At 36.9% G+C, this 16,396-nt stretch overlaps 1 protein-coding gene across 9 annotated transcripts in view; it reads right to left on the reverse strand.

The window, feature by feature from the left end:
• The window catches only part of Cntn3 (contactin 3), a 401,311-nt gene that overhangs the window by 78,948 nt on the left and 305,967 nt on the right, over positions 1–16,396 (reverse strand). For all 9 annotated transcript variants that reach the window (XR_001785107.2, XR_377430.4, XM_006505729.4 and 6 more), the window contains one exon: positions 2,794–2,921. Coding sequence is in view for 7 of the 9 variants with exons in the window: in XM_006505729.4 (XP_006505792.1) it covers positions 2,794–2,921 (128 nt within the window). In the remaining 2 variants the exon portion in view is untranslated. The remainder of the gene's footprint in view (positions 1–2,793; positions 2,922–16,396) is intronic.

Here is a 16,396-nt window from a genome sequence, read left to right on the forward strand (position 1 = left end):
GTCTGAGTTAGAATGTGAATGTTGGCGTAGGCATGTGTACAATACACCTATGTGATTAAAAGTCTTTAAGATTAAAGTGATACAAGATTATAATGATGCAAAATTATATCAAATTTTGGGGACCTCATAATATTTTCCTGGGAAAATTAAGAAACATGAGTTTGCATTATGCATATATATATATATATCTGAAACTCACTTGCAAATATGCTCTATTAATGACAAAATCAATTCACCTTAGTTTCATAGTTTTGATAAAAATGCCATGTTATGACAAACCTACAATGAATAGCAAATGTATTCACACCTGAATCCAAGTAAACTCAAACTTTCCTTGTTTACAGACTTGGGAAACTTACCATGGGAAGAGCAATATGCCAGGACACTGGCTTACGACTGTTTTCCTTCGATGCTAACGTCCACCTACACATGGTCCCTTATCGCCATCATATTTCTTCGATTGAGAATTAATTCAACTTCTCCAGACCCCACCTTCCCACTGTTTCCTACACCTTTTTACCCTGGACAACAAAACTCATGAAAGAACTGTTCACATATAGAGAATAAAATATATTAGGATGTTATCTCTTCAAACCAGTAGAGTCAGGCTTTGGTCTCTCATCTGTCCCAGTCCCATCAGGATCCCCCAAAAAACCTTGGGTTGTAATATCTGCTAGTGAGATTTTGGTCTCTAATGCTCTGACTTCTCATTTGCCTTCCCTCTGGTTTACATGGTCTCTTCCATCTCATATCCTCTTAGTCTCTTCAAATTGTGCCAAGAGCTCAGTTTTTCTCCATCTTCCCTTACAACGCCTCTTCGGTTCCTAAAGTTTTTAATGTAAAATGGGTTGAGCTGTGTTGTTGTTTTTTTTTTAATAGTATCTCATGAATGTATTAACTGTACAGATGAATGCTATTATTCTCGTGGCTTCAAGTACCAAACTCAATATAAACAACTGCTGAGTTAGTAGTATCTCCTCCTGATTTCTCTCCATTAAGTTTAAACTCTCATATTCCATGACATATTCAGCTTAACTTCGTTGATTTACCATGACTTCTTTTGAGCTCATAATAGAATTCAATTCCGAACAGGGCGATTCAGTCCTAGTCACAGGGTTTGGATGGTGAAATGTAAGTAAGGAGTATATGTAAGACTCATGGACTGAAATTTGAAGAACTAGTGGACAATGTGCTAGTCTCCTTTCCCTATCCATGGTGGTACGGGCACTGGAATTCACTGAGGTTTTGTTAATGTTTAGTCTGCTCCATTGTGTAAGCCTAATATGTACCTGATGTTCACCATGCCCAGACTGACATCATAACATCTGTCCCTCCTGAAGCAGTCCAAATACAGTGCATGCCAATGCAATGATGTTGACAGCCATTTATTATGCTGTTTAATAAAACACTGTACAGTTCCTTCCTTCCTTCCTTCTTTCTCTCCCCTTCCCATTCCTTCCTTCCACTCAATTTCTTTATTTTCTTCTTTCAGTGCAGGGGTCATCAACCTCAGAGCATCATGCTTGCTAAGTAGTATGTTGTGAACTTTTTCTTTATTCTACAACTTGAAGTCATTCTAGATTCTTTTCTTTTCATGAACCTCTCATCTAATTTACCAGCACCTCCTGCTTTGTCTATGCTCAATATATGAAGCAACCAATACCAGCCTGTAGACTCTTGCAGAGGCACACCTTTGGCTACTACAGGTCCCTGTCACCTCCTGTTGCCTTCATGGTAAATTCTTCAGATCTCTTTCATTCTCTTGTCTTGATTCATTCAGGATCTTCTCAACAGAGAAGTTTTGTGAAAATCACACACCTGGGCTGCCATTTCTCTGCTGAAAACAGTTCATTGGCTTCTCTTTTTGGATCAGACTGAAAGCTGAAGTCTTAAGAAGTCTATACTCTGTCTACTCAACTGTCCTTAAGCAATCTGCTAACACTTCATTTCCTTGAAATCTGTGCCCCATGTTCCATCCAGGCCAACTAAGGGTATCCTGGTTTGCTTCTAACTTACCCAATTCCCTCACTCATTTCTACTTTTTAAACAGTTTGCAGTTCTTCCATTTTAATTAATCTCTGAGATCTTTTTTCTTCCCTCTGTGCTCCTTCCTGTGGTAGGTTGTAATGTGCACTGGGTAGTATCTTTGCTGATGTCTCCTTGACATAACCCAAACACCTGTCTCATAAAATGTTCATTTTTTTCCTTGAAAGGATAAAAGAACAAAATATTCTCCAAACTTTAAGCAAATCTCATTAATATCAAAAGTTATTTCATGACCTTGAACTTCTATAGAAAAGACCAATTATAATGAAACATGAACACTCAAAGCTCTAACATACGGGCACAAAGTAAAGTTAATCACAATATATTACATCTGGGTTTCTTATGGCCCAGGATGCCAGCAGAGTAGCTACTGTGTCTAGCCATGTGTCCTGTGCAGTGACAAATATACATTTAGGTATATCACACTCACACTCAAACCAACATGAGTCCTGACTTTACAGTGTGTACTATGCAGTGGGAGAGACATATGTTCAATGTCTTCATTTTAAAATAAATATTGTTTGGGAATGCTAACATTAATATAACACATGTTGACTAAATCCATACACACCCCCTCTTGTCAATCTACTTCTATACCTCTCCATCCATTCTCTCCCTTACTTTCCTGCACACTGTTTAAACATGCCTAGTCTACCTAGTGCTACCTATGCATAGATAGATGTTTCCACTTTTCTCTAATGAAATACACTTTACACTGGAGTAAAGCAAACTAAGAAAAGCACGCACCTGTCACAACCAAGTGGGTTGTGCCATTTGCTTTCCCAAACTGGTTTTCTGCTGTGCAGGTGTAGGTTCCAGCGTCTGCCTTAGTCACATTCATGATTTTGAGTCCTCCATCATTTAAAAAAGAAACCCTAAACAGAAATCAGAACAACAGATGTGCAATAGTCATTCTTTGCATATAACTGGTATACATATTTTTTCAGGATGCATTGCTTAAAGTAGTAATTTAGGGTATAGTCCACCAGTCACTAGTTTCTGTGAATTGAAAAAAGTAAAAGAGATTTACATAAACACACAAAAGTGCACACAGTTAAAACAAGAAAAGATAATCTACCAATTAGAATTTTACTTGATGTTTTTATTTATTCTTAGTTTAATTCATTGCTATCTCACATATAATTATAGGAGTGTTTTTAGTAAATAATTATGAAATATTATATATATATGATAAATTTATATTTACTTTCAAACAGTATATATATATATATATATATATATATATATATATATATAAGATAAGGACATGCTTATCTTTTATTATGAAGTAGAATAGTCACATTTAACAAAATTAAAAATTAAAAAATCATATATGGTCATCTGTGAGGTACTAAAAAGAATTTCAGTCACTCCATAGGGGTGGCTCAGGAGCCTTTGCTCCATCTTGTGTTCTTAATGAAAGTCAAAAGAGTGTCTTACGTGTAATGTGCTGGGATTACTTTGTGAATAAGATGTTATCCTGGTGATTCATATAAAAATGTTAATCTTTAGAGACACAGACAATAAAAAAAGACTAAGTAAATGTGAGGTCAGAATTGCTGGGAAGCACTTTGAAAAAGAAAGAGAGGGTTATATAAAGGGGGAAATTGAGTTAGATAGCATTTCTAAGAGGAAGGCTTCATCAGCCCTGAGAAGGAAGAATGGGATACTTCATTTGTTTGATACCTATGTTTTTATTTTACATGTCTATTTACAATTAAGATTCCCTTTTCTGAATGCCTAAAACCAATACTAGGCCTTGCAGTTCACACATGAATGTCTCCTGTTTTTCATTCTTTATAACTTTAAGCATGTGTGTGTGGGATCTGTGCAAATGGAAAACAAACTTTTTCAAAGGTTTGTAGTCCAATGGCAGCATGGCGGCATATGCAAAACAGTTAACAAATGTCTCCAACATTGGGCCTATTCAATAAAGCACATAGAAACAATGGTAAGGATATTAGATAAAGAGGAAAAGCTCAACTCAATCTCTATGTACTATTATACACACTATATGCATATATTACATTACATGTGCAATATTATTATATGCACATATGTAAATAATGTCACTCACTGGCATCTGCTGGGGATTGATACTAGGAGACCCCTAGTGGTATCCTGACCTCATATAAGAAGTTGTGCAACCTATATAATTATATACTTAACTTATTCTAACATATTCTTAGGCCAGTTATACTTAATGCAATGTAACTAGGATAAGAATAAATATGTTCATTGCTTAGGGAACAAAGAGCTAATGAACTTTGTCCATATCCAGTACAGCCTTGTTCAGAGAAGCTTCTTATTGTGGTTGGTTAAAGTAAATGGACTCTTTACTGTCTAAAATGCTGAGGCTAAGCAACTATGAATATTCACCTTTAGACTAGATGGAGCATCTATTATTAAACCCATGTCACCCTGCCATACCCTAAGCTCAGAACTCATGAAGGAAGAAGAGAAATAAAGAATATTAGAGCCATAGCAATTGGAGGAGTGCTGTGAAATGTCCTCTAGACATGAAATGGTGTTGCACACATGGACTCAGAGCAGCTGAGTTAGAAATTCTATTTAGAAGATGGATGGCCTTCTATGTCCACAAACCATGGTTAAGGAATTACTGGCAGTTGATCATTGCTAGGGGAGGGAGAGTCTCCTTCAATTCAGAGGTATGGACAGTGATAGGTTCTCAAAGCCATAGTGGATGATATCTTGGTCATGTGCATACAAAAAACACTAATTGAATACAAATAAATGGATGGAGGCTACAAAGTTTATTTAGTGGTTAAGTACACTTATGGGTCTTTCTAACAACACAGGTTTGGTTATGAACACCCATACAGTGGTGGCTCACAACAATTCATAATCTTAGCTGTCTTCAGATACCTCCTCTTCTGAGATAATCAGGCATGCACATGGTATATATTCATTCAGACATACACTCATATGTGTAACATATAAGATAAACTAAAGATTAATTTATCATAAAAGGATCGAATGAAATTGAGAAGAAGATGTGATGGGGCTCTAGAGGGAGTTGGATAAGGGGAATGGGGAATACACTTGATGAAGGTACATTACACACATATGCATTGAATTTAAACAGAGACATTTTAAAAAGCAGCTTTTGCAAAGTTTCTTTTTTCAAAAAATATGGTTATTTTACATTATGTGCATGGGCATTTTGCCTGAATATGTCTGTGCACAACATAACACCTGGAAGAAGGCATCAGAAGCTCTTGAACTGGAGTTTTAGATGGTTGTGAAGTTACACGTAGGTTAAGTGAGTCAAATGTCTGTCCTCAGCGAAAGCAGCCAGCGCTCTTAACTGCTGACCCATCTCTCCAGCTACATCATTTTCTTTTTTAATATGCTGTTTTGGAAGTGGTATGGATGCAAAGCTTGCTTACATGGAGTACCAATAGAGTCTGTTACACACATATAAATATTCATTTATATTCATACATGTATCCATGCACACACATACATATATGTATGATATTGTTTATAATTTTGTTATATAAGTATCAAAAAGGATGCAATAGAAGGTAGGATAAAAAGAATTTATAATTGACTTAGCTGTGGTTAAGAAAACAAAACTATGATATTAGGGCAGAGATCAACAGAGATGGAGAGGATGAAGGTGATGGGAAGGAGCAACTGAGGGCTGGGAAAAAAGACAGTGAGAATTTCCACAGACAAGAGACATAAAACACGGAAGAGAATTCAATCAAGAACCCCATCACCAATTATTCTGATCACTAATCATTTCAGTAAAAAAAAAAATGCTAGGGCATTGCTCCAACTGATTATAATTATTGTTGTTAAAAAATGGTTTGCTATTTCTAACATGTAAAGGAAAGACATTAGTCAAGGGCATGCCAAACTCATGTCGGCATTTAAATGGGATCAACTGCAAGTACTATGAGTCCTAAGAAGGAGCTAAAAGAGAGGCGCAAGATAACTGGAATCTACTACTTTGGAAATTTGTCAATCTTAAAACAGAATAAAAATGTCTCTTTTCAATTTAGTAAACACTGAGCTAAAGTTTAGAGATTAAGTGATAATTAGATTTGGCTATTGTTTCATCCTACAAATTTGCACATTTCTAATGCCAATGTACAGAATACCCAGACATCAAAAAAAAAAAAAAATCCTTTGTGTTTGTCTAGTATGTGCTGTAGCTCTTGTTTGCATCCCAAAGCTATGAAAAAGTAAGAATGAAGCTAAATAAGTAAAGAAATCCTACATCATGTTTTGTGCAGTAACTTCAATTGAGCAAAGCAATCTGCATGGCCTTGCTGAAGTGAGGGGGGATTCCAGAGGCAAAGCCTAAGGTCGTAGTCACCACACAAGGATCTCCAAAACAAACACATTGACTTTCACAGAATGCAAACTCTGCGTGTATCATAAAAATTTAAGCTAATTGGATATTTTCTTCCTAAATTGGTTCTTCTAGTAAGTTCTAAAAGGCCCACAGGACATTTCGCACAACATAAAAATAAACAATATTCAGTAAATGGATGGAGTAATTGTTTCTCAACAGAAACCCTTCAATAACCCACGCTTCCCTACAGAGACTCAAAGTGAAAATTTTATACCACTTCACTATAAATGAAATTGCCTTCTAAGCTTTCTGGGAACAGGTTTTTCTGAGAATGGGTAGGACAGAAAATGTAGATAACAACAAATAACTGTATTTGGAACCAAAAAAAAGTTAAATGAAGATAGATGAGATTAACATTCTGAAAAGTGATATTGCATCCTGCTTTGAAAAATGTGCAACTAAAACCATGATGGCATTTAACGTCTAGATTAGTTTTATAGCACACCTTTATGTGTGTTTTTTATTGCCCTTTCATTTTGTAGTAAGAGGTCAGTTATTTCATTTAGCTTTGAACAGTTTATGCTTAGTTTTGGATAAAGAGACGTGATTGCTCTACACTGCTCTAATGATCTATGATGCAATTCAGGGATGGCACTGAATATAGGACTTACAAAAAGAAAACAAACAAACAAAAAACCCTGTTTTCTCAAAATGTATACTGTTGTCTAGGAAACATTGAACTGCATTTTATGTTGGCATTTGAACACCTGTAATAGCACAGTATGCTTTCAAATAGAAAAAGGATGGAGCCTTCTGCACAGCAAGCAGAATTTCTGAAAATATTGTTTTCCCTGGCTTATGATTGGAGTATTACAGTAATTTATTCACCTTGAGTTTTAACAAACACACTAAAGTGAACATTTTTGTCAGGAACTACATCTCAGTGGAGATGAGCTCACATGAGATCACAATGATTAAACTGCTGCACAGAAAATAACAAGGCTATTTTGGATAGCATTTTCTGAGTGCACATTCCACAAGATGGAATGCTTACAATTAGCTGTAGGAGAAAAGTTTTTGTAATGTATTTATTACAGGATTAATAGTGACAGTTAAGGAAAGCAAACATATATTGATGAAAGCATGTGAGAAAATATGTTTTAGAGAAATAAAAAGGCAGACAGTACGTTTGCCCCAACATACTCAGCAAAATTGTTCCCTCTTGGGCTCAAAGGTCTCTCACAGACTGTCTTTAGAAAATTAGTATTATAGTTACTTTCCTTTACCCGTACCATTTGGGCCTTTCATCTTTTGAATTCAACAGTATTATTTGAGGGATCCATTAGACAGAAACAAAAATCTGTCAGGAATGAGATACAGAATGGGGAAGACTCAAGAGTTATTCATCCTATCATTGAGTGAGCATGGACCTGGAAAACAGTGCTTGGCTATTTTGCATGAGGTGCTTCCCAGGCAGCAGGTCTCTGAGATCCTGATGATAACACAGCTTATAGAAACATACTGGTGTATTGTCATGACCTTGTATTTATAAGGACATGGTCAACAATCTGGGAACACTTCCTCTACTTTTATTTAACCTTTCCAAATACAGATCACTTTGAGATCTACATTTGGAACTGAGCCAATTTTGTTGAGTCAACTGTTTTCTTCTAAAAATGAACCTAAGCCCATGGAAACAAGTGGCTGAAAAGGTACTTCATTCTAACTAGTAACACTGTACTTGCTCAGACCAAAATCATTTTGTGTCCTTTTACAATGGGATATCTATAAAGATTATAAATAATACCCAGATATATTGAAAAAAGAACACCTATTTGAACAAATGATATATGAAATTGTCTGGTGGCTTATGTATTAATAGAAAACTTCAAACAAGATTACTAAGACTCAAAAGCTCTCCATATTAGATGCTATTCTTCTGTACTTCAGAGATGAGTCTAATCAATGAAAGTAAAAATCAATCTGTGAGCCTCATTATTCTATGTACATAAAGATGATGTAAAATTGCTTAGGAGAGCAAGGATGTGCTATAAATACTTCATCTGGAATTAAGGAGATTTACATGTTAGCACATGTAAAGAGCCACAGGGCATCTCTGTAGCAAGATAAGACTGAAGATACAGGGACTCTATACCCTGGCCAATCAAAGATAAAAGGAAGTCATTGAAATAATTGAATTTTGCGATCAGGGTCTTTAATCAAGAATGAAGAGAGAGGCACATTCTCTAGGAAGAGCTTGGAGAACTTTTCTCCTATAAGTGTCTCTCTACCCTGAAATATTAGTTACACTCAATAGTAACATTGAAGCATAAAAGGCTCATGGTAAACACAAGAGGAATTCCATCAAGTCAATGGCTTCCAGGCTGTCAAATTATTTGACTTGGTCCAAATGGGGACTTACTTTTTGGACCCAGCATTGATCTATATTTTGGGGAATTCTCTTTCTCATTTTATGCAGTCTTATTATAGTGATCTGCTCTGACATAGCTCAGGGATAGATAAAGGACAATAAGTCCTGTTTTCCAAATTATATTGAGTACTAGTTGCTTTGGTGTTGTCCTAAAATACAATCAGATTAGGTTAGAAATGGATCACAAGGCTTTGCCTTCCGAACAAATTTTCAACAACTTATCGCCAAGCATACAACTTACAAAGAACAGGTATTTAATATGTACAATTTCAAGAAACATGTTTCCTCAACAAATACGAAGAGTTCAAACATAATTTTAATATAAAGGAGGCACAGCTTAATCAAACATCAAGTGTGCTCTAATGATTATGTACCCTTCTATTAAATTCTTGTCAGATAGAAGCATTTTGCCCCACTATGTCAGCTTCAAGGTCATCATCTTTTATAGATATCTATCAATATTTAAGTGGTGCATTTACAATCTTATTCTGTATCTCTAATATTCTTAGCGCAGAAAGGTCTTTTAGCACTTAAGGTATTTTCAGTTCCCTCTGCATAGAACAGATCTATGGGTACACACAACAGTGTTCATACAACTAGCAATAATGCAAGTCTTCTAAGATTCTATGGGCATTAAGTCAGAGAGCAAGTCTACCACTCACGTATGCAATCAGCATATATGTTTGGGAAGTCTTTATGTCATATGCTTCAGTGATAAGACTTTTGAGATGTGCCTTACTGGCTCTTTTCTTTATCATAACTTTATACATGTCACAATTGCCACCTTGAAATTTTCCTTGCAGAAAAGCAAATAGTTACTATTGTTTCACTCAAGTACATGAAGATTGGGTTAGCCATTTGCTTATTCAGTGAAACGCTTTTATCTGGTTTCTAGGAATAATCTGAAAAACAACAATCTCAATGTTCAGGAGTGGCCTCTGGTCATCTATTATGTCTTTATAAGAAAGGAACACAAGTATTTGCTTCTCTTCAATTTTCAGTGTGGGACCTCTACATACACCTGGAGTCCTGACTCTTGAGTTTATATTTGAAATCTGAATATATTAAACATATATAAGTAAAAATATTTGTGGAAAGTTGGCTAATGAAGTGTGGTGTATGTGGTCCATTTACTGCACCAAAGGTTTGAATCATTTTTTATATTTGAAAATTACCTCTGTTTAGTGAGAAGAAAAAGAAGTTTTGAAGCAGCTTATACTTTTAGCATGTCAAGTGCTGGAACAATAGTGTGCAGTGTTGTCTCCGCAAGCATCACCTGGATTTGGATATATGTATTTCTTGTCTAAGCAAGAGTTGTATATCACCTAATAATATTGCTACATCTCATATGGGTACAACTATTTGAAACCATAACCATCCCCAAGACCCCCCACCCCACCCCACTTCTGATAGATTTGTGGCCATCCATCACCTAAGGGCAATGACCCAAGTCCTTCTACATGTAGTTGAGGCATCCCTCACACCTCAGACCAAGACAATAGGAAAAGGGATTTGACCACAGTCAAGTAGGCTCAAACAGAGTTCTCCATGCTAATGAGGTACCAACACTCCCCTAGGGCTTGTCAATAAGCTTCCCTTCCTAGGCATTACTCCTTTCAAATGGTATTTAATCTCAGGACCACCCTGAGAAGTAGGGTATGGTTTTAAGCATCCATTTTCCGCCATGACAATAATAAACTTTTTGGAACTTTGGACTGCTTCTTTACATTGAGATCCGCCTTGGGGAGCCATGGAAAAAGCCTTTGCCTACAGAGCCACAGTCTAGCCTTCCATAGAAGGCCTCTTTGCATTCCCAGCCCAACCTCCACCAAGCCTGCCCTACTCCCTCCCTCAAGCCAATGATAATCACCATGGAAACAGCTGGAGCTCCCCTTTCTCCAACCCTGGGCTAGATGCTGTACCCAGCTTGCAGACCCCCAAATCTGTCCTCAGCTCTTCCATGATTCCTAGTGGCACCTGGATATCTAAGTGCCTGAGAATCCAGGCCTCATCTCAGACCCTGGGACACTCGAGCTATCTCTGGATTCCCACAGCTCAGACTGTAATTTCCCATCCTGGAGTGCAGTGTCTGGGTGTTTCCCTATAGCCCCAAACCCTCCACAGCTCTGTGTGGGATAAGCACAGTCAAATTCCCCACATGTGCTTCCCAAGCATGGATGCTGGCCCACAACCCTACAGTAATTGTGATTATTAATACACACACACACACACACACACACACACACACACACACACACACGTTTGCGTGCATGCATAAGTACACATATATTTCCTTTGTCCGTTTATCAGCATAAAGTTTGGTGTCAAATTTCTGTACTTACAATAAGGAATAAAAACATGGGCCTAGGTTTTATAAATGAACTGCAGACATTCATCCTCTGGGTACTTAAAACTCAAACTAACATCAACCTAAAAAGACTTCTACAGTAGACCATGCTCTGCAATAGCAATCATGATTCTCTGGTAAGGATTTGGAAGGTCCAAATAAAACATATGCTAGGAAAGTGGAAGTATGGCATAATTTTCTGTCTTCAAATAGTCACCAATGTGTTCACTCTGTGAGTAGTGTGCGTGAGAGTGTGTGTACTTGTGTGCCGTGATGTAGCATACATAATGGTCAGCAGGCAAAGTGGATATGCAGACTTTCCTACCTTGTTTGAGACCTGGTCTCTCTTCCTGTTCACATCTGTGCACTTGAGTCTGGCCAACCTGTGTACTTGGAGAGATTCCTTTGTTTCAATGTCTTGATTCCCTATATAGGCCCAGAGATTAAAATATCCTGTTCTATTGAATCTGACTTTTTGTTTAGTCTTTCATATAATATATTCTTATCACCAACTTTCTTCCCTGCACGTCTCCCAGTCCCTCCTCCAGTCCCCCACCCCAACCACTAGAACCTTTCCCTCCCCCGGACTCATGCCTCCTTCTTTACCTTTCAGAAAATACCAGACCACTCAAGGATATGAACAAGATACACTAAGACTAGGTTTAAAAACCTTCACAACACAGTAGGAGGGGGGAAAAAGGCCTTAAGAACAGGTCTTAAGTCAGAGACATCCCCAGTCTCACTGTTAGGAGTCCAAGAAGAACAACAACTTACACACCTCTAGTTCATATGCAGAGCACCTAGCAGAGACCTAACTATACAGACTGATGCTTCACTCTGTGAGTCCCTATGAGTCCTGTGTAGGTGATTCTGTGGGCTGTGTTCATGGATTCCTCAACCCCTGTGTCTCCTACAATTTTCTAACTCCCACTCCCATCTCCTGCAGGGTTCCCAGAGCTGCAAAAAAGGGACCAATTGGAGACGTCCAGTTAGTCTCTTGACTTTCACATGGGCTCTTAACTCAGGTTGTTAGACTTGCATGAGAAGGGTTTTTACCCAGGACGTTATCTTCCCACCTCTTCTGTGCATACTTTTCCATGTTGCAAAAATGTTTGAGAGACATAAGTTAAGTAAATAAACTAGAAAATACAAAGTTATTCAAACCAGATGAGGTCATAAAGAAATAGTCAATACAATGGGTTATAAGGTTTTGTAATTATGTAAGCTAGGGAAAAAACTATTAAAGTTTAAATTATTCTGATTTTCACAATCAAATTAATTAGTAATTATTATGGAAATAAAGTACCTAAAGCTTGCATTGTATTATATCAAGTTATTTCTTTGTTTAAAATTTTCTACTTTAACAAATTAGAAAAAAAATTGATGAGAAAGCTTGAGTTGGATTCCCAGTGGCCATAAAACAGAGCTGACTACTGCAAGGTGTCCCTGAGCTCAATGGCCATGGCATCTGCAAGTGCAGGTGCACTCCCCCCCCACCCCCCGCACACACACAGCAAATGTAGACGTGAGTTAGAAAAATAAATCCCTTTTTAAAAATGTAATAAAGTTTTACACATTCTATCTCAAGCATACATTCCCCACTCCTTTACAGGATTCTAGAAACAAAAAGAGTATTTTTAAAAAAATGCTTTACACTTCTACTTACTACAGAAACAGCGTCATAATGAATTTATGAGTAGACCAGAACTGGAAAACATGCATGAGCTCATACAGCAGGAAACTGGCCATAAAGCAGGAGGGTTTTGTTTGTGATGGTTTGTTTGTTTGTTTTGAGCTTGCTAAGCACTGAGAAAAGTGTGTTGATGGACTAACACAGGAGCACTGAAACAACAACGTAAATTATGAATAATTTTATGTATCTGAATATGGAAGATGGAAATAATTACTCCCTAAAATATTTGTTTCCGTTTATAAATGTGTGGTAGCCATGGGATTCACATAACCATTCTTTAGAGTGAGTGCCTGAGCACACATCCACCTGTCCATTCACGCCCCCTCCTCCACGTAAATGTGCAGAGAGAAGAAAATATACTAAATCCAACACTGTTCATATTTTAAACAAGTGACCTAAAATAGAAACCCACTAAATCAATTTTGTACATTCCCAAGAAATAGTTGCCATCAATTAAATGAAGAATTATGAGTTCTTTTAAGATATGGGAAGCCACCCAAGAAAGAATAAAATTAACTTCAACAAATATTTGTTGAATGCTTACAATGCACTGCATGTTTTCAGAAATACAAATGTGAGTAAGAATTAGAGCCTGTGCTAAAAAAATTGCAATCTAATAGTCGAATCCATATTCATATAATTCATGCATAACCAACCCTAAAATATAATCAGTGTGTATGACAATTTACATCAGGGTTGCACATCCATCAAACTATACTTGCATAGCACATAATATTCTATTCTCAACTTCTGGTACTTTGCCTCACACCAAGCTTCCTGTAACTGCTGCTCTGATGATCAGAGTGTGTCTCCTAATCAGACTCACTGCTTCCCTTCTTTCTCCACTTAATGTTCTCTAAAATACAGAGACACACCACTATTACTGTCTAACTCAAATGTCTTACATTTTAAAAGTCCAATATCTTTTCATGATTTACAAAGATTCCCATTGCTGGACTTCATGCACCAGGTGTCCTATTTCATGACTCTCTCCTTGAATATGTGTCCCTTTGTTCTCTGAGCCTTACCCTTCATTCTTCACAATCCAACCTTATTTCCATTTCAAGGCCTCTGTTCTATTGAATATTTCTCCTGAAAGACATTTTTTAACTCCAGAACTTATTTTTTTTAACTTATTTCATATTTCATCTCTTCCTTGTGAAAGTTCTGTGAAGAGACATAGCGTTCTTCTTTGTGCTAGATCCTCAAGCGCAGCGCACGTGGCACATGATAGGTATTACAGAAAGCATTTCACAAAGTTGGGCACAGTGCACTTTCCCATCCCATAGGCTTCTCTGGAATCAACTTCTTTCCCCATTCAGAGATTTTTCAGTGAGTGAATGGACACAGAATGCGGCCAGGGTTGGAGAGATGGCTCAGTAGTAAAGTGCATAGTAAGTTAAAAGTGATTACTGGTTTTACAAAGGACTATGGTTCAGTACCCAGAACTCACATGGTATCTCCCATCAGCCTCCCATATCTCCAGTTCCATGAGATCTGATCTCTTATCTGATCTCTGTAGGATCCGGTACAAATATGTTAGATGGGACCCACTTAATTTTCAGGCACACAACGCACACACACACACACACATTTGCAAACATGGGGGGAGGTACACAGGCACACACTCACACACAAGTTAGGTTTACATAGGCTAAAAAGAGAGTGTGGTAAATACATTAAGTGAAATAGCATTCAGCCTCAGAAAAGTGACAAAACCCTGTCATTTACAGTCATATAGATGAAGCTAAAAGATATCATACTAAGTAAAATGAAAACTAAATGTTGATAATATCATATATATGTTTTTCTTTAAATATGACAAAACAGGGATAGGAAAGTCATTGTTAAGGATTACAGACCAGGACAAATAGATATTGAGCAGAGTGGTCCAGTTGCAAAAAATAAATAAGCTGAAAACTTCAGTGCATGACATGGGGATTATTGTTAATAATTATATTCCTAAAATATGCCAAGAAAGTATGTTTACCGTGTTCATAAAATATTGTTCTTAGGTGAGGCAGTAGACAAACTGACTAGTTAGACTGTAGCATTTACAAATGTATACATACATCAAAACGTTGCCTTGTATATCCTAGACATATATAATTTGTAGGCTAAATATCAACAAGGCAAAAATAAGACAAAACAAAACTAAAGACAAACACCCACCACAGGGAGAGCACAAAGAAAGAAAATCTAACTTCCCTTCCTTTGAATGTCAGTAACGAATGAACTACAGAGGAGATGACACTTGTGCCCTAGAGCTCCTACAGATTGTATCATGAGGTCACTTAAAATCTAAGCGTTATAGGCGTGATCGCCAACAGTGATGTTGACAGGTGTTGAAACATTTCCTATGTGAGTCTTGTACAGGGCAGTGTCTTTCTGGTGAGGGCATGCTTTCAGGAGACTGTGAACTCTGCCCTTTATATTCTCCTGATGCAAGGTGACTGCTCCTGTTCAAATTAATTCCTATAAGCTGTCCTCTAACTTTCCTATGCACATAGTAGGAACATAAAAACGATTCACAAGGCAAACATATACCCACTTGTACTCCATCGTGACTATGTTAGGCTAGTGCTTAAGATAAAACGTTTCTTTTTCCAACCTTAAACATGTTAGTAGAAGAAAACCAAAGTGCCCTTACAAATAGCTGTATGAGGATTGTTCTTTCTTTGAAACATGTGTGAGCAGGGATACAGAGCATAGACTGGGATGTTGATAAGCACATTTGGGAGTTTGGGGGTTTAGTTAGAAATTCTTCAAACCAAACAATTTTATGTAAATAAAAGCTGTGAGTCAGTAAGTCATTTAATTGGGCACAAATATTAATTGATCCAACTCTGGCAATAGGTTGAAGAAGATTCTGATATTCTGAACATTGAGATTCATAGATCAGCTTTCCCTTGCCAAAATCATAAAGCTGGTAAAAATTTCTTAAAGTGCCCTAGCTTTCATAATCCAGAAAATCTAATTTGAAACATGGATTTAGCAATCCCGCAGTCATCACAAAATTGAACTGATGCAATTTAATAGACTACTTGTCAGCAATTTCTTTAAAATAATACTTTAGTGGAATTTGTTTCTTTAAGGTTTACATTACAAAATGTCAGTCCACCACGCCAAAAAGAAAGGTTTATTTTTATTTCTTTTTTTACATAATTTTTTTTACCCTTAGCATATACAAATTATAGTGAGAAATAAGTCATCAGACTAAAGTTAAAATTTGATTAGTTAGATTTCTAAAGCACAAACATGAGACACTGTCATGGCTTACATACATTTCTTTTATAATTGTGACTGATGTCCTATGATATATACAAGGTCCAGAATGAAGAAATTTGATGAAGGCAGTCTTAAATAATGTGTTCAAATATATATATTTTTTTCACCTTATGCAAAGAGAGCCAAATAAATGTGACCAAACAGATAGATGAAGGCTACTAATATAGGAGGAGTCCTGTTCCTGGTTTATATAACATGAAGTCAAGATTCAGGAGCCGTGCAAATGCTCTGGTATCACATGGTGGGTGAGTGGCAGACTGAGAT

Source organism: Mus musculus, chromosome 6 (genome assembly GCF_000001635.26).
Source record: "Mus musculus strain C57BL/6J chromosome 6, GRCm38.p6 C57BL/6J".
NCBI lineage: Eukaryota > Metazoa > Chordata > Mammalia > Rodentia > Muridae > Mus > Mus musculus.